This window comes from Gorilla gorilla, chromosome 21, assembly GCF_029281585.2.
Source record: "Gorilla gorilla gorilla isolate KB3781 chromosome 21, NHGRI_mGorGor1-v2.1_pri, whole genome shotgun sequence".
Taxonomy (NCBI): Eukaryota; Metazoa; Chordata; class Mammalia; order Primates; family Hominidae; genus Gorilla; species Gorilla gorilla.
This window is the reverse complement of record NC_073245.2, coordinates 74672259-74689971: the sequence shown is the minus strand read 5'-3', so window position 1 is coordinate 74689971 and position 17713 is coordinate 74672259. Positions and strand designations below refer to the sequence as shown.

General features: G+C 53.4%; 2 protein-coding genes and 1 long non-coding RNA gene across 5 annotated transcripts; 2 read left to right on the top strand and 1 right to left on the bottom strand.

Annotated features, from left to right (window-relative positions):
- Positions 1–64: 64 nt before the first annotated feature.
- On the bottom strand, positions 65–1561 carry RPS21 (ribosomal protein S21). The gene is made up of 6 exons (XM_004062493.4): positions 1439–1561; positions 1194–1261; positions 909–972; positions 668–739; positions 221–276; positions 65–128 (listed from the first exon to the last, which is right to left on the bottom strand). Exons 2-6 carry the CDS (start codon positions 1241–1243, stop codon positions 119–121), a joined length of 252 nt encoding a protein of 83 aa, XP_004062541.1. The 5' UTR covers positions 1244–1261; positions 1439–1561; the 3' UTR covers positions 65–118.
- Positions 1562–1569: 8 nt separating this feature from the next.
- LOC109024356 (uncharacterized) lies at positions 1570–17178 on the top strand. Of its 3 annotated transcripts, none has more exons than XR_002003847.4 (4): positions 1570–2036; positions 3052–3258; positions 8761–8882; positions 16968–17178. It is a non-coding gene; the product is annotated as an uncharacterized lncRNA (long non-coding RNA). The 3 variants fall into 3 exon arrangements; XR_010132330.1 differs by having other exon boundaries at positions 1585–2036; positions 8743–8882; XR_008674519.2 differs by having other exon boundaries at positions 1585–2036; positions 8737–8882.
- Positions 8891–14098, top strand: LOC129529111 (BRD4-interacting chromatin-remodeling complex-associated protein-like). Its single transcript, XM_055372883.2, has 2 exons — positions 8891–10849; positions 11692–14098. Exon 2 carries the CDS (start codon positions 11759–11761, stop codon positions 13184–13186), a length of 1428 nt encoding a protein of 475 aa, XP_055228858.2. The 5' UTR covers positions 8891–10849; positions 11692–11758; the 3' UTR covers positions 13187–14098.
- Positions 17179–17713: the final 535 nt, after the last annotated feature.

The following is a 17713-nucleotide window of genomic DNA, read 5'->3' as shown; positions in this document are numbered from 1 at the left end:
CCATCACCCATTGACAGCAAAACCTCAACCCTGGGCCTACAGACACAGAATGAACCTGCACAGGTAGGTTTTCATTATTTATTTATGACAAATATTCCACATCCGTGATTCTCTCCAGTCAAAAGTTCCTAGAACCAGGGGAAAAGGACAACGTTAAGACCACGCCTCTGGAGCAGTCCTAGTCCACTCACTCTGCCCAAATGTGAGCCCCCAACCTTACTTTGAGACGATGCCGTCGGCCTTGGCCAATCGGAGAATGGAATCATCTGACTCACCCTTAAGAAAAAAAAAAGCACACTAAGAATATTTCCACTCCGGCTGCCTGAGATAGCAGAAGGTCAGCTGTGCCACCAGCCCACGTCTCTCCCCCGCTGAGCGAATGGAGACAGGCGCAGAAGGGGAGCCACCTCTCCCGGGGCAGCCTGCAGCCTGACTATGGTGGAGCGGGGTTGGGGGGCACCTCCTAGTGAGAGGCAGAGTCTGCTGCCTGAGTATCTTCTCAGAGCACCCCTCTTCCACCCTCAAGAAGCGGCAGGCGGCCAGCCCAGTCCAGCTGGCTCAAACTACTCTGCCAGCAAATCTACTCAGGCACCATCACACACTCCAATGCGCACGGTAAAGTCCACGATGTCCCGAAGTGATGAGCAAAGCCCAGGGAAACACTCACCATCCTACGAATGGCCCCGCAGATAGCATAAGTTTTAAACTGGCCATTAAACCTGCCTGTGACCTTGTCAACCTAGAAAGAGAAGAAGGGTCACAAACCACTCCCCCAGGTTTGGGAAACACCAATCCTCAAAGCCAGCCTCTGCCTGTACCTTCACCCTAGGGGGCTCCTCCACAATGGGACAGCCTGCCTTTCCCACACATATATCACAACCTTCCCGCCTCCCGGGCTCCCAGCTCACCTCGGCCACGTTCATCTGGATGGATGCGTGGTCCTTGGCACCGATGATGCGATTGCTAGCGGAGCTGTGGAGAAAAGGCGCAGTGAGCAGAGGGGACTTGGGTGGTAAGAATGAAAGGGGACGAGGGGGGTTGGGGGGTATATGAATGGAAAAGAGTAACGTCGGGGGCAGGACAAGTTAGGGACGTGACGAGATAAGGACGGGAGGGGTGTGGAGGAACAAGGGCAGGCGAGGGGACGTGGTGGTTAGGTAAGGACGGAAGAGGGGCATGTGGGGGGCGCTTACCATTTCCGCGGCACGTACAGGTCCACGAACTCGCCGGCGTCGTTCTGCATTTCGAGGCTGGGCTGCGCCTGGGGGGTCACCGCGCGGCGCCGTGAGTACGGCCGGAACCGTGCCCCGGGTCCCGGCGCAAACCGGCCCCTAGGGTCACGGCCCCAGCCGCACCCAGCACCCCGTTCCCCGCGTCCAAGCCCCCACTCCCGCCCCAGCCCCAGCCCTGAGCCCGAAGCCCGCGCCGCGCGCCACACCTGCTGCCACCACACCGCGCGCGAGAGAGAAAGGAAGCAGCCAGTCACCCGGCAGAGATATCGGCGGGCAAGGAGGGGCCTCGGCGAGCGCTTCCGGGTCACGCCACCACAGCGAGTCTGCGCGGTGCGTGCTTGCCGGCCGTCGCCGTGACGCACTTCCGCTTCCGGCGAGGAGGTTTTCGGACCCCAGCCTGCTGGCCCTGGGGCGCGGGGCGTCGTGGGGGTGGTTGTCGTTGAGGGTGGTTGCCGTGTGTGGCGTCTTAGCTTGGCCCCTGGGTTGTGCCCCACTGACGCAGTCGACCCCTGTGAGCGCCTCGGGAGCCCCGAATAGCAGCTGGGAGAAGGGGCGAGGACTGAGCCTCGCTTCCCGCTGCCGGCCGGGCTAGAGATACGGGCGTGCCCCCCATTGTGCGCCTCCCGCCCCCCGGTCCCCTCACCCTGCGGCCACCTGGGGCGTGGGGCGGTGCTCCTGCCCGTGCACGTAGCCGCTGCGAGCGGAGGCCTGCTCACCTGGTGCCTGCTACTCACTCCCCCGGGCCGGTGGGCGAAGGACACCCGCAGGAACTCGGCAGAGGAGAAATCCAGACGGCTCCCGAGGGTAGGAAAAGACCCCGGCCCACCGTGGAATCAGAAACACCCGACCGCTCTGCCATCCCATGTTTCACCAATCAGACCCCCAGGGCAGGGCAGGGGAAGCAGAATGCAAACTGGGGCACCGTTTCCCTGAAGCGTGTTGGCCGCATTTGTCGTAGTGCTAGAGGTGCATACCCTTGGACCCCGAAAAGCCATTCCTGGGAATTTGCTCCAAGGAAGTAAAGATGTTACAAAGATGGACCCACGAAGTATGGTCGTTGGTTATGGGTGGGGTCTTGAGAAAGGCCTTGTTAGTGTCCTGAACCCTGTTGCCAGGAGAAGCTCCAAGCCGGTAGACGGAAGGAGCAGCGCGGCCTATATTGGGGTCTTCTCTGGGCGGGGGACATGATCCTAGGATGTAGAACTAGCCTCAGAAAAGTAAGACTCAGTGGCCAGGTGCGGTGGCTCAGGCCTGTAATCCCAGTGCTTTGGGCGGAGGTGGGTGGATCACCTGAGGTCAGGAGTTCGAGACCCGTCTGGCCAACATGGTGAAACCCCGTCTCTACTAAAAATACAGAAAATTAGCTGGGCGTGGTGGTGGGCGCCTGTAATCCCAGCTACTCGGGAGGCTGAGGCAGGAAAATCGCTTGAACCCGGGAGGCAGAGGTTGCAGTCAGCCGAGATTGCACCACTGCCCTCCAGACTGGGCAACAAGAGTGAAACTCTGCCTCAGAAAAAAAACCAAGGCCCAAGCAGGAAAGGGGCTTGGCCAAGCCTAGTGGCAGAACTAGGGCCAAACTCCACAGTCCTCTCCCTGCCCCAACCCCTCCCAATTTCTCCCATCCCATTCTTCCACGGAGCAGTGTTGACTGAGAAGTGCTGATGTCATGCCCATTCCTGGTGTCGAGGGTCCATTAATGGAGAAAATAAAAACCCCAGACTGTGCCACTAACATCTCAGAGTCGCCCCCACCCCACCTTTGTGGGAGTGTGCATGGCAGTCCCTCAGTTAAAATGTCCGCTTGGGACTTTGTCTTCCAGATGAGACAAGACCCCACGAGGACAGGCTCAGGACCACGAACATCCTGCCTCTCCTATAGCGGCCCCGTAGGCTAAGCCACAGGAGCCTCTGGAAACACAGGTGGTGCCCGCGCTGCCCCTTTGCCTGGACAACCCTACTCCACACTGAGCTCCAAGTCTCAGCTCCCACATTCTTTTGCTGACCCAAGCCCTCGTCAGCTTGTACAGGTAAGGGCTCTCAGAGAACCCACTTTTCTTCTCGTGACAATCTGCTTGTCACTGGACACTGATTTGTGAAACTGTTTGGCATCTTCCCTGTCACCTGAGGCAGCTGGAGCTGCGCTCCTGTGGGGCTGCACACAGTAGGCACACTGGACACAAGATTAAGTGAAGGCACCAAGGATACCTGACACAGCACTGTCCGAGTCAGGCCAACTTCATTCCAACTGTGGGAAGGTTTAACATCTGGACCTGGTTGGAACTGAGGCTGCAAGTTCTGTTGGGCTTGGAAACCACATGTTCGTGTGGGCAGCATGTCTGCTGTTGCTTCCACTGACTCCAGCAACCAGGCGTCAGAAGTGAGGTCACTGAGGTTGCTGTCTTTCAGGAAGGTGACTGTTCATGCAGGCTCTGAGATGTGTGCTCTTTCCAGACCCTCAGCATGTGTACGGAGATGTCTTGATGTTTGCAGTTGGAGATCTGCAGAACTGACCTTCCCATCTGTGTCTGTGTGTGGGTTGCCCAGCAAGGCCTGGGAGGTTAAGAGATTCTCTCTAGCTGAAAAGCCAGAGACAGGGGCAGCCAGAGGATTAGAAAGGACAGAATAGCAGAAGGAACTCCAGAGGTCTGCAGAGGGTCTTCCTTGAGTGGTCAGGAGAGTACTGTCAGTACATTTCCTAGAGGCTGGAGTAAAAAACAGCCAGAAAGATTACTCAGTGCTCACACGGGAGTGGAAAAAGTGCTTGCTTTCCTCAACTTTTCCAAACTCAGAATCACAAGACATTGGATGGAATATTCAGAAGGGTCTTGCCTCAGTCACGGAGAATAATTATCCCTGCCCTGAATGCTTCCCGGGTCCCATCTAAGAAATCATAAAGGCAAGACCTGAAAGGATCAAACTGCTTCCAAGTAATTTAATTGCATCCCAGAAAAAAAGCTGAAGAATATTCACAGGAATACAGTAATATCAAGCACCCAGTAAGGTAAAAGTCACATTGTGTGGCATCCAGTCAAAGACTGCCAGGCATTTAAAGAAGCAGGAAAATACGGCCTGTAATGAAAAAAAAAAGGAATCAGTGGAAATTGTTCTAGAACTAAGACAGATGTTAGAGTTAGCAGACAAGGCCATTATTATAACAGTTTTTACATAACACCCTCCATATGGTGAAAAAAACTTTAGCAGAGAAGTAAAAAAGATCCAGGGCCTGGCACGGTGGCTCACGCCTTTAATCCCAGCACTTTGAGAGGCTGAGGCAGGTGGATCGGCTGAGGTCAGGAGTTCAAGACCAGCCTGGCCAGCATGGTGAAACCCCGTCTCTAGTAAAAATACAAAAATGAGCTAGGTGTGGCGATGCGCACCTGTAATCTCAGCCAGACTCGGGAGGCTGAGGCAGGAGAATTGCTTGAACCTGGGAGGCAGAGGTTGCAGTGAGCCGAGATGGTGCCATTGCACTCCAGCCTGGGCAATAAGAGGAAAACTCCATATCAAAAAAAAAAAAAGATCCCAGTTATAGTAATAGATATGAATTTCCTTAGCTGCTGCTAAAGTGGGGAGCAGGGAAGCTAAGGCTGTGCTAGGGTGAGGCCCTCATTTCATCCAGCACTTAGCACCACAGCCAGCAGCCCCGCAAGCCCGTATCTTGGTCTCTATCCAAGCTTACCTGCATCTACGCAGCCCTTATCCTGCATGACAGTGAAGTGACTGTCACAGAGGACAGAATCAATGCCCTCACTGAAGCAGCTAGTGTAAATGTCAAACCTTTCTAGTCTTGCCAGCATCACCATCAGGAACCTCACTGGCAGTGGTGGGGACTGTTGAGTCTGCTCCAGTGGCTGGTGCTGCCCCAGTAGGAGGTCCTGTCTCCTCCACCACTGCTGCCTGAGCTCAGGAGGAGAAAAGAGAAGGAAAGAAGAATCTAAGGAGGCTGTTGAGGACATGGGCTCTTGTCTTTCTCACTGCTTTTGAAACATGTTCAATAATAAGTTGCACTCTAAAAAACTAACAGATATGCAAACTACAACATGAATACAAAAAATATAAATGATACAATAAAAATATATATTATAGAAGTATATAAATGTTAAAAATATTAAAAATACAATAAATAAGCCTGTAATCCCAGCATTTTGGGAGGCTGAGGCGGGCAGATCGCCTGAGGTCAGGAGTTCAAGACCAGCCTGGCCAACATAGTGAAACCCCATCTCTACTAAAAATACAAAAATTAGCCAGGCGTGATGGCACATGCCTATAATCCCAGCTACTCGGGAGGCTCAGGCAGGAGAATCGCTTGAACCCTGGAGCCAGAGGTTGTAGTGAGCGGAGATCGCGCCACTGCACTCCAGCCTGGGTGGCAGAATGAGACTCTGTCTGGAAAAAAAACCCACTTCTGTATACTAGGGAATTTGACAGAGCTACATACATGCATGTCCAGGACAGGATGCATGCTCAGAGAAGACCTGAGAAGACCACTGGCCATCTGTAGGTTCAGTGCAAGCAGGAAGTGAAAGTGGAGCCCAATTATAAATGGCATGCTTAGCTAGGTGTGGTGGTGCACGCCTGTAACTCCAGCTACTCCAGAGGCTGAGGTGGGAGAACTGCTTGAACCCAGGAAGCAGAGGTTGCAGTGAGCCAAGATCATACCACTGCACTCCAGTCTGGGCAACAGAGTGAGACCATCTCAAAAGAAAAAAAAAGGTAAGCTGCTAATAAAGGAGAGATGGATATGTATAAATAAATACATACATACATATGTAAGGGGCATGCTTAAATGTTAAGGGAAGCCAGGCATGGTGGCTCATGCCTGTAACCCCAGCACTTAGGGAGGCCAAGGTGGGAGGATTGCTTGAGCCCAGGAGTTTGAAACCAGCCTGGGAACACATGGCAAGACCTCATCTCTACAAAAAAATTCTAAAAATTACGGCCAGGCACAGTGGCTCACACCTGTAATCCCAGCACTTTGAGAGGCTGAGGCGGGTGGATCACCTGAGGTCAGGAGTTCAAGACCAGCCTGGCCAACATGGCGAAACCCTGTCTCTACTAAAAATACAAAAATTAGCCGGGCGTGTTAGCACACGCCTGTAGTCCCAGCTACTCGGGAGGCTGAAGCAGGAGAATCGCCTGAACCCAGGAGGCAGAGGTTGCAGTGAGCTGAGATCGTGCTACCATACTCCAGCCTGGGTGACAGAGCAAAACTCCATCTCAAAAAGAAAAACAAAAATTAAAAAATTATCCAGGTGTGGTGGTGCCTGCCTGGGGTCCCAGCTACTTGGGAGACTTAGATGGGAGGATGCTTTAGGGGGTCCAAGCTACAGTGAACCATGTTCCCACCACTGCACTCTAGCCTGGGTGACAAAGTGAGACCCTGTCTCAAAAAAAAATATATATATATATATTAGCTGGGCATGGTGGTGAGCGCCTGTAATCCCAGCTACTCAGGAGGCTGAAACACAGGAATCACTTGAGCCCAGGAGACAGAGGTTGCAGTGAGCCAAGATCATGCCACTGTACTCTAGCCTGGGCAACAGAACAAGACTTCGTTTCAAAAAACAAAACAAAAATCAATCAAAATAATTCATCCTATAACACACTAAAATGGAAAACCACATGATCATCTCAAGATCAGGTAATCAGAAAGAGCATTTGACAAAATCCGATATGCATTCCTGATTTTTAAAAAGAATAGCTTTCAGCTGGGCACAATGGCTCACGCCTGTAATCCCAGCACTTTGGGAGGCCGAGGTAGGCTGATCACGAGGTCAGGAGATCGAGACCATCCTGGCTAACACAGTGAAACCCTGTCTCTACTAAAAATACAAAAATAAATTAGCCGGGCATGGTGGCGGGCGCCTGTAGTCCCAGCTACTCAGGAGCCTGAGGCAGGAGAATGGCGTGAACCCGGGAGGCGGAGCTTGCAGTGAGCCCAGATCGTGCCACTGCACTCCAGCCTGGGCAACAGAGCAAGACTCTGTCTCAAAAAAAAAAAAAAAAAAAGCTTTCAGCAAAGTAAAGATGGAAGGAAACTTCCTCATCCTAAGAAAGGGCATCTGTGAAAGATACAACCAATGTACTACTCACAGGTAAAGACGGAACACTTTCCTAGAGCCAGGAACAAAACAAGGATTTCTGCTCTCATCACTTCTATTCAACACAATACTGGAGGTTCTAGCCAGGGCATTAAGGCGGAGAAGGACAAAAAACATCAGATTGGAAAGGAAGAGGCCACTTTTCTTAGCAAACGGCATGATCATTTATGTAGAAAATCCAATTGAACCTACAAAAATGCTACTAAACTAATAAATGAGTTGAGTGACGCTTCACGATGCAAGAGCAACACACAAACATCAACTATTTTTCAGTCAACTAGCAGTGAAAAACTGGAAATTGAAATTTAAAAATTAATACCATTTGGCCGGGCGCGGTGGCTCATGCTTGTAATCCCAGCAGTTTGCAAGGCCAAGGCTAGCAGATCACCTGAGGTCAGGATTTCGAGACCAGCCTGGCCAACATGGTAAAACCCCATCTCTACTAAAAATACAGAAATTATCCAGGCGTGGTGGCAGGCGCCTGTAATCCCAGCTGCTTGGGAGGCTGAGGCAGGAGAATCGCTTGAACCTGGGAGGCGGAGGTTGCAGTGAGCTGAGATCGTGCCACTGCACTCCATCCTGTGCAACGGAGTGAGACTCCATCTCAAAAAAAAAAAAATTAATACCATTTATAATGGCATTAAAAAAAAGAAATATGGGCTGGGCGTGGTGGCTCACACCTGTAATTCCAGCACTTTGGGAGGCCGAGGCAGGCAGATCACGAGGTCAGGAGACCGGGACCATCCTGCAAACACGGTGTAACCCCATCTCTACTAAAAATACAAAAAAGAAAAAAAAATTAGCCGGGCGTGGTGGCAGGCGCCTGTAGTCCCAGCTGCTCAGCAGGCTGAGGCAGGAGAATGGCATGAACCTGGGAGGTGGAGCTTGTAGTGAGCTGAGATCCCGCCACTGCACTCCTGCCTGGGCGACAGAGCAAGACTCCGTCTCAAAAAAGAAAAAAGTTTTTTTATATTTAATTTTTTGGGCACATAGTGGGTGTGTACATTTATGGGGCACATGAGATATTTTGATACAGGCATGCAATAGCGTAGTAATCACATGGGGTATATGGAGCGTCCATCACCTCAAGCATTTATCCTTTGCGTTACAAATAATCCAATACTATACTCTTTTAGGTATTTTAAAATGTGCAATTAAATCATTGACTGTAGACACCCTGTTGTGCTATCAAACAATAGGTCTTATTCTTTCTGTTTTTTTATACCCATTAACCATCCCCATTTGCCCCCCTCCTCCCACTGTGCTACCCTTCCTAGCCTCCGGTAACCATCTTTCTACTGTCTATCTCCACAAATTCAATTGTTTTTAATTTTTATCTCCCACAAATAATAGTGCTGTGATAAACATTGTAGCACACGTATCTCTTTCTTTCTTTCTTTTGAGATAAAGTCTCGCTCTGTCACCCAGGCTGGAGTGCGGTGGTGCGATCTCGGCTCACTGCAACCTCTGCCCCCAGAGTTCAAGTGATTCTCCTGCGTCAGCCTCCTCAGTAGCTGGGACTACAGGCATGAGCCACCACACCCGGCCAGGTATCTCTTTCATATACTGATTTCCTTTCTTTTGGGTATATACCCAGCAGTGGGATTGCTTTATTTATGGTAGCTCTGTTCTTAGTTTTTTTGTTGTTGTTTGTTTGTTTGTTTGTTTGTTTGTTTGAGACGGAGTCTTGCTCTGTCTCCCAGGCTGGAGTGCAATGGTGCGGTCTCGGCTCACTGCAACCTCCACCTCCCGGGTTCAAGCGATTCTCCTGCCTCAGCCTCCAGAGTAGCTGGGATTACAGGGGTCCGCTACCATGCCTGGCTAATTTTTGTATTTTTAGTAGAGATGGGGTTTCACTATGTTGGCCACACTGGTCTTGAACTGCTGACCTCATGATCCGCCCACCTTGGCCTCCCAAAGTGCTGGGATTACAGGCATGAGCCACTACACCTGGCCTACCAAACATTTTTTAAAGAACTAATACCAATCCTACTGAAACTATTCCGAAAAATAGAGGAGGAGGGAATGCTTCCAATCATTTTATGAGGCCAGTATTATCCTGATACCCAAATCAGACAAAGACACATCAAAAAAAGCAGATGAGAGGCCAGGAGTGATGGCTCATGCCTGTAACCCTAGCACTGTGGGAGGCTGAGGCAGGCAGTTGCTTGACCTCAGGAGTCTGAGGCCAGCCAGCCTGGGCAACATGGTGAAACCCCTCTACAAAAAAATTTAAAAATTGGCCGGATGTAGTGGTGTGTGTCTGTAGTCTCAGATGCTCAGGAGGCCGAGGTGGGAGGATCAGTTGAGCCAGGAGGTGGAGGCTGCAATGAGCCATGATCATGCCACAGAACTCCAGCCTGGGTGACAGGAGACCCAGAAAAAAAAAAAAAAGAGAGAGGAAGGAAAGAAAGAAAGCCACAGACTGGCAGAAAATATTTTCAAAACCTGTATCTGATAAAAGACTTGTATCCAGGCTGGGTGCAGTGGCTCACTCCTGTAATCCCAGCACTTTGGGAAGCCAAGGCGGGTGGGTCACCTGAGGTCAGGAGTTGGAGACCAACCTGGCCAACATGGCAAAACCCTGTCTGTACTAAAAATACAAAAATTAGCTGGGCCTGATGGTGCACGCCTGTAATCCCAGCTACTGGAGAGGCTGAGGCAGGAGAATCGCTTGAACCCGTTGGGCAGAGGTTGCAGTGAGCCGAGATCTCGCCACTGCACTCTAGCCCGGGCGACAGGGCGAGACTCCGTCTCAAAAAAAAAAAAAAAAAGAAAAAGAAAAGGAAACATATGTCCATATGGAGACTGGTACTGAAATGTTCATCGAGGTTTTATGTGTCATAGCCAAAAATGGAAACAATCCACACATACACCAACAGGCAGATGGATAAATAATGGTACGTCCCCCTCGAAAGACAGCATACTGTGTGATTTTATTTGTATAAACTCTAGAAAATGCAAACCAATCAAAACTGACAGGAATCATGTTGGTGGTTGCCTGGGGTGGGGTGGTGAGCAAGTGGGATTACAGACACACACAGGAAACGCGGGGAGTGACGGGAGGTATATGCTGTCTTGATGATGGGATTACAGACACACACAGGAAACGCGGGGAGTGATGGGAGGTATATGCTGTCTTGATGATGGCAGTGGTTTCACAGTTGCATATAAAAGTCAAAACATCGGCCGGGCACGGTGGCTCATGCCTGTAATCCTAGCACTTTGGGAGGCCAAGGCGGGTGGATCACCAGGTCAGGAGATCGAGATCATCCTGGCTAACGTGTTGAAACCCCGTCTCTACTAAAAATATAAAAAATTAGCCGGGCATGGTGGTGGGCTCCTGTAGTCCCAGCTACTCAGGAGGCTGAGGTGGGAGAATGGCGTGAACCCGGGAGGCGGAGGTTGCAGTGAGCTCAGATCGCGCCACTGCACTCCAGCCTGGGCGACAGAGCAAGACTCCGTCTAAAAAAAAAAAGTCAAAACGTCAAAAAAAAAAAAGTCAAAACGTCAAATTGTATCCTTTAAAAAGTGGATTTTATTTTGCATCAATTATAGCTCAAAAATTTTACAGAGACTATAGGTGCTATTTGGCAAGACTCTAGGACACACTCACTCACACAAAGCTTGAAGTCCGCTCTCCTCTGGGCGCCGGGTCTCCAAGGCTGAGTTCTTCAAGGGAAACCTCTGCAACCTACATCTCCTGAGCCCATGAAATCTGGATGAGCACTTCTTTAAGAAAACCTTCTGTACAAAATCGCAGACCCCCAAAACAGAGAGGGGAGTGTCCTCCCGAGGGACACCATCTGGGTCGCTCCATCAGGAGAGCCTCCAGGGACCTGCAGAGGAGGTGGCACTGCTTAGCTGTCAGGAGGCTTGGGGCCACCAGCACTGTCCCCAGAAGCCACTAGGCGGTGTCTGAGAGCAGTGCTGGAGCAGGGATGGGGCTGGCTGAAGGGAGCTGAGCCCCTCCCCTCCGTCCCTCCACCCGCTGTCTGTACAGTAAGTTGTTTACTGGGCCTCCAGTGGGTCTCCTGGGAAAGGGCCAGAGGGCAGGTGTGAAGGAGGGATTGAGGAGGCAGGAGGACCCAGCACTCGAACACACCGTCGGCCTGAGCCTTTTTTGCAGAATCCTAGAGCAGCCCCCAGCAGCTCAGAGCAGTTGCTGCCTTTGCAGCGTGATCCCAGTCAGGGTCTCTGAGTGCCCCTGCATCCACCCGAGAGCACACTCACACCTGCTCCTGCCCCCATTCTGCCCCGCAATTGCTATATATAAGTTTGACTGCCAGTGTCACCCCAGGTTTGTGCCTCTTTAGCAGTGTGACCTGGCACAAATTCCTTAGCTGCTTCTCCCTCTAGCTGTAAAGTAAAGCGACTGTCATGGAGCCACCCAGCCGTGCTGCAGTTGGCTGCTTTCAACAAACCAATGCCTGTCCAGTGCTCAGAAAAAGGTGTGGCACCCAGCATACTAACACTCACCATCATCACCATCATCATCGCTACTAACATCATCGTCACCATCACCACCACCACCACCACCATCGCCATCACTATCATCACCACCATCACCACCACCACCATCATCACATCATCGCCATCACTATCACCACCATCACCATCACCACCATCCTCACCATCACCATCATCATCACCACCATTACCATCACCATCACCATCATCACCACCACCACCACCATCATCACCATCACCACCATCATCACCACCATCACCACCGTCACCGTCACCACCACCATCAGCACCATCATCATCATCACCACCGTCACCATCACCATCACCACCGTCACCAACACCATCACCATCACCACCGTCACCAACACCACCACCATCATCACCACCACCACCATCATCACCACCACCACCACCACCATCACCATCATCACCACCATCACCATCATCATCACCACCATCATCACCATCGCCACCACCATCATCATCACATCATCAACATCACCATCACTATCACCACCACCATCACTATCATTATTGTCATGATTGTCTATCACCATCATCATCACTGTCACTATCATCGTCACCACCATTGTCATTATCACCATCATCATCATCTTCACCATCATCATCTTCACTATCACCATCATATCCACCATCATCATCATCATCATCACCATCACAACCACCATCACCACCAACACACTGTCACCATCATCACCATCATCACCATCTTCACCATCATCACCATTATCAACATTGTCATTGTCACCATCATCATAACCACCATTGTCACCACCATTATTGTCATCATTGTTATTATGACCAGGATCACAAGACTAGGCCTGGATTTGGGGCTGTTGACTCAGGAGGCCACACTATAGCCACCCCAATCTCACACAGGCCCCTAGGCTGCCTGGGCAGGTATCTGTGCACAACAGCCCTGGCTCTGCTCTCCAGCCCCTCCTTCAGGCTCACCTCACAGGCAGGTAAACATGTTCTCAGACATGCTGTGGTGCAGGCTGGGAGAGGAGCCTCCCTCCTCCTTCCCAGAGCAGCTGTTTCTGGGCCAAGCAGGGCCCAGGCCAGCCCCAAATGCATTGTGTGTAGAAGGGAACAAGCCCAGAACAAGGAAATCCTCCTTCCAGGCCAGGAAGATGGGTGTCCGGGTGAGTGGCAGGTCAGGGCCATGGGATGGGCCTTCTCCTGCAGCGAGCCCGACACTGAACTACAGCCACCAGCCCCCACTCCTGCCCCAGATAGAACCCGCTCTTGGGTGAAGGCTACGACAGCCAGCCTCAGAGTGGGACTTATGGGGTGTGGGGAGAACACGGACCTGGCCGTGAGCTGTCAGGGGATTCCTGGGGCACTGCCTCCTAAGCCATGACTCTGGGCATCCTCTCGTCTTGGAGAGACAGAGGCAGTAACAGCCCCGCCCCAGGTTTGCAGAGGCTTAAGTGAGGTCACCAACGTGAGGGGGAGGCCCAGCTGCCCGGGAGCCCTGGAGACTGTCACGGCATTTGTCACAGGGACCCTGGGAGTGTTGGGCCAGCGCATCTTTCCATTTTGTGCCATTCAGTTTTACTTTAACTCACTTTACTATTTTGTTTTTTGAATTTATTTTACTTGATGAGATTTTAGAATTTTTACATTGAGGGAGAACCTACCTATGAGAAAGTGCCCAGATCCTGAAGGTCCCACCCCTGTGGTCACGGCTGGCACTGGGTCAGAGCCTGGGGGTCCAGGGTACCTTCCCCACCCCCCTCCCCGGAGGCTCCTCATGCCCCTTTCCAGGACATGGTGAAGACAGGCAGAGGGGCTGGGCTGGCCGGGCCTGGGCACTGGGTACTGGGTCCCACCGTGAGTCTCCCTGGAGTACAGGCTGACCCAGCAGGGAGACCCGGAGAAGTCCTCTCCCCACACCTCCTGGGGGCTGGCTGAATTCTGAGCCAAATGACAGGAAAAGAGGCACTTCCATCCCAGTGGACACACCAAGGGCTCCCATGCTGGCCGGGCGCCAGGCCAGCTCAGCCAAACTGGTTCAAAGAGAGGAAGCTGAAGGGGAGCCCAGAAGCAAGGCCCACTCTGCCTCCAGGACCAGGCCCACCTGGGGCAGAGACTGGGGTCTGTCCCCACCTGGGACCTATGGGCCTGTGTGCTGACCTGGGCCCAAGCTGACCTCTGACCCCAGCATAGACGGAGCCCCATTCCCGGCTCCAGGCCAACTTCTTTTTTTTTTTTTTTTTTTGAGACAGAGTCTCGCTCTGTCCCCCAGGCTGGAGTGCAGTGGCACGATCTCGGCTCACTGCAAGCTCCGCCTCCCTGGTTCACGTCATTCTCCTGCCTCAGCCTCCCAAGTACCTGGGACTACAGGTGCCTGTCACCACGCCCAGCTAATTTTTTGTATTTTTAGCAGAGACAGGGTTTCACCATGTTAGCCAGGATGGTCTCGATCTCCTGACCTCGTGATCTGCCCGCCTCGGCCTCCCAAAGTGCCAGGATCACAGGCATGAGCCACCACGCATAAGCCACCACACCCGGCTTTTTTTTTTTTAAGACAAAGTCTCTCTGTGTCCCCCAGGCTGGAGTGCAGTGGCGTGATCTCGGCTCACTGCAAGCTCCACCTCCCTGGTTCACATCATTCTCCTGTCTCAGCCTCTCGAGTAGCTGGGACTACAGGCATCCGCCACCATGCTTGGCCAATTTTTTTTTTTTTTTTTTTTTTTAGCTGGAGTTTTGCTCTTGTTGCCCAGGCTGGAGAGCAATGGCACAATCTTGGCTCACCGCAACCTCTGCCTCCCTGGTTCAAGCGATTCTTCTGCCTCAGCCTCCCTAGTAGCTGGGATTACAGGCATGTGCCACCACGCCCGGCTAATTTTGTATTTTTTTTTTTTTAGTAGAGATGGGGTTTCTCCATGTTGGTCAGGCTGGTCTCGAACTCCCGACCTCAGGTGATCCGCCCACGTCGGCCTCCCAAAGTGCTGGGATTACAGGTGTGAGCCACCGCACCCGGCCTCCAGGCCAACTTCTGACCCCAGGCCCCAGCATTCCGGAGCCAGGGCAGCACCATAATTAAGGCAGAGACCTGAGAATCAGACAGGCCTGTTTCTGGTGCCACCTCCACACACACCCGGCTCTTCTCCTCCCTGAGCCTCAGTTTTCCCATTTGGAGGCTTCACCATGGGTTGGGGGAGGATCCACAGGGAAAGGGACTGCCAGGGACACCGTGAGGGGTGCACTATGCAAAGGCAGTGTCGCGTCCACACGGTGTGCACCTGCAGACACAGAGAAAAACTAACTTTTACTTTTGCTGCTGTTTTCCCACTGAAAATGGGCCGCCTCTGGCTGGGCGCGGTGGCTCACGCCTGTCATCCCAGCACTTTGGGAGGCCGAGGCGGGCGGATCACGAGGTCAGGAGATCGAGACCATCCTGGCTAACACGGTGAAACCCCGTCTCTACTAAAAATACAAAAAATTAGCCGGGCGTGGTGGCAGGCGCCTGTAGTCCCAACTACTCGGGAGGCTGAGGCAGGAGAATGGCGGGAACCCGGGAGGCGGAGCTTGCAGTGAGTGGAGATCGCGCCACTGCAGTCCAGCCTGGGCGACAGAGTGAGACTCGTCTCAAAAAAAAAAAAGAAAAAAGAAAAAAAAGAAAATGAGCCATCTCTGTCTGCCTGTGTGTCCAGGAAGGGGCCTGGGACTGGCTCTCAGGGGGCCTAGCTCCTCCTGCCCTCTGGGAAATGTGCAGAATGTCTAAGCCAGCAAGCAGGCATGGGAAGGGAGTGGCCGGCCAGATGCAGGGCTCCATGGAACAAGGTCCCCAGTGCCAGGGCAGGACAGCAGGGCCTGGAGAGCCATCGTCAGCAGGCTCCATCCTTCCACCTGTGAACTGTGACCTGAGAGGAGCCACCTCCTGGGAGGCCCACGAGGGGTCCTGACCAGCAGCCTGGCACCTGCTGGGGCCACGCAGAGACCCCATGGCAGCCCTGTGGGAAGGGCAGTTATCAGCCCATTGACAGAGCAGGGACTGAGGCCAAGTGGGACGGAGTCGCTTCCCTGGAGTCATGGAGGATTCCAGGGCCCGGCATGCCCAGTGGGAATGGCGGGATTTCGGGCACGGCACGTTCAGAAGCAATGGTGTGGGGCCCCCTGATTTCTGGAGCCCTGCTGGTGCCCAGCCGGGAGCCTGGGATGGGCCCCAGAGGAAGGTGGCTGGGACTCCTGCTCCACCCCCACCTCCCCGAGCCCATCCCAGCTGCTTCTGAGAGCATCAGGCTGGACGTGCCCGCGCAGCAGAAACAGGCCCAGAGGCGAGGCTGTGTTTTGCTTGAAAGCCTCTGCGGAGTGATGGAATCCACATTCCTGCCCCAGGTGAGTCGCCCAGGCTTGTCTTGCTCAGCCTGGCTGTCCCAGCTCTTCAGGGTTCCCAGCCACTCAAGGTTCCCAGATCTGTGGCCCGGCTGGAGCTCCGAGGCCCTGGAAGTTCTTGTGGGACCCAACAAGCCCCTGAGGGGCAGCCAGAGGCCCTCATCTGCTGGGACTCCTGCAGGTGGCTCCGCAGGGTCACAGGTCGCCCTGGGCCCTGGGGCCACAGTGAATGGAGCCTAAGGCTGCCCTGCAAAGGGACCCCAGAGAGGGGATGGGGTTGCACCCCCGGGCCGGCCACTGCGTGCCATGCAGACCTCTCAACCGGCCATGCTGGTGGGAGGCGCCCAGCAACTGGCAGGGCCCAGGAGGGTTCCTGCCAAGAACCTGGCACCCGGCCTGGGAGTCAGGCAGAGCCGCAGCCCCCACCTCCCTCCCACAGCGCCACCACTTCTTAGCGCTTCCTGGGGCCCCTGCCTCGGGGTGCTTTTGCCCACTCCCCTCAGGGGTCCTCACGGCCACCCAGCAGGGAGGCACCATTGTCCCCACTCAGCACTTGAAGCCCTAAGACTCTCCCAGGCTCCCAGCCAGGGAGGCGCTGAGCCAAGACTGAGCAAGGAATGGGCCAGGCCCACCAGCTCCCCAGCCATCCTTCCGGCCAGGACACAGGGCAGCCCCTGCCTGACCGCTGTACCCAGGAGCCTGCACCAGGAGCCAGGAACCATCTGAGCTCCAGGCCTGCATGACAAGGCTACATGAGAACCAGTATTGATTCATTTCATTCATTCGCTCCACAAACACAGGTGCTCCTCGACCACCCGTGAGGCCACGTCCTGATAAACCCGTGGTAGGTTAGAAATACCGACAGCTGAAATGCGCTAATACACTTAACCCACGGAACATCACAGCTGAGCCTTCTTGCCTTATACACACTCAGCACCCTTCCATTAGCCTACAGCTGGGCGAAGTCATCCCCCACGAAGCCTCCTTTATAATAATGCATCAAATGCCTCATGTAATTTGTCCAATGCTGTAAGAAGGAGAAAAACAGATTGGTTGTGTGGGCACTGGAAGTACCGTTTCTACCAAACAATTGCAAATCAGAAGCCGGGAACCGTAGAGCACAGAACACCCGTCATGTCCACCCGCCATTTCCAAGCCCCGTGCTGGGTACAGGCGCTCCTTGGTGCATGGAACAGACAGCCCTGTGCCCAGGGAGCTCGCAGCCCAGGACGGGACAACTGGCATCCCAGGAGGGTGTAGGGCTGTGAGTCTCACCGGGGAGATTCAGCCCCCGGGACATGGGGCTACTCAGAACATATTTTTGGTTGTCACGACTGGAGGGCAAGTGCTTCTGGCCTCTAGGGAGTGGGGGCCAAGCGGCCCCACCTCAGGTCAGTGTCCAGCCAGACTGTCTGACCAGCGCCTGTTCAGGGGCTCTGAAGGGCTATGGCCCGGATGAAGGGGCTCCAGGGACAGGGTGGCCAGGGAAGGCCTCTCTGAGCAGGGGACTTTCACAGAGTGAGCAGAATTGAGATGGCCCGGTTCC

Bases quoted from the DNA above. Each gene is read 5' to 3' on its own strand.
- RPS21 (XM_004062493.4), bottom strand. From the start codon at position 1,243: ATGCAGAACGACGCCGGCGAGTTCGTGGACCTGTACGTGCCGCGGAAA. The intron at 973-1,193 runs GTAAGCGCCCCC...TTTTCTCCACAG, and splicing joins CTGTACGTGCCGCGGAAATG to CTCCGCTAGCAATCGCATCA. The intron at 740-908 runs GTGAGCTGGGAG...TTCTCTTTCTAG, and splicing joins TCCAGATGAACGTGGCCGAG to GTTGACAAGGTCACAGGCAG.
- LOC129529111 (XM_055372883.2), top strand. From the start codon at position 11,759: ATGCCTGTCCAGTGCTCAGAAAAAGGTGTGGCACCCAGCATACTAACA.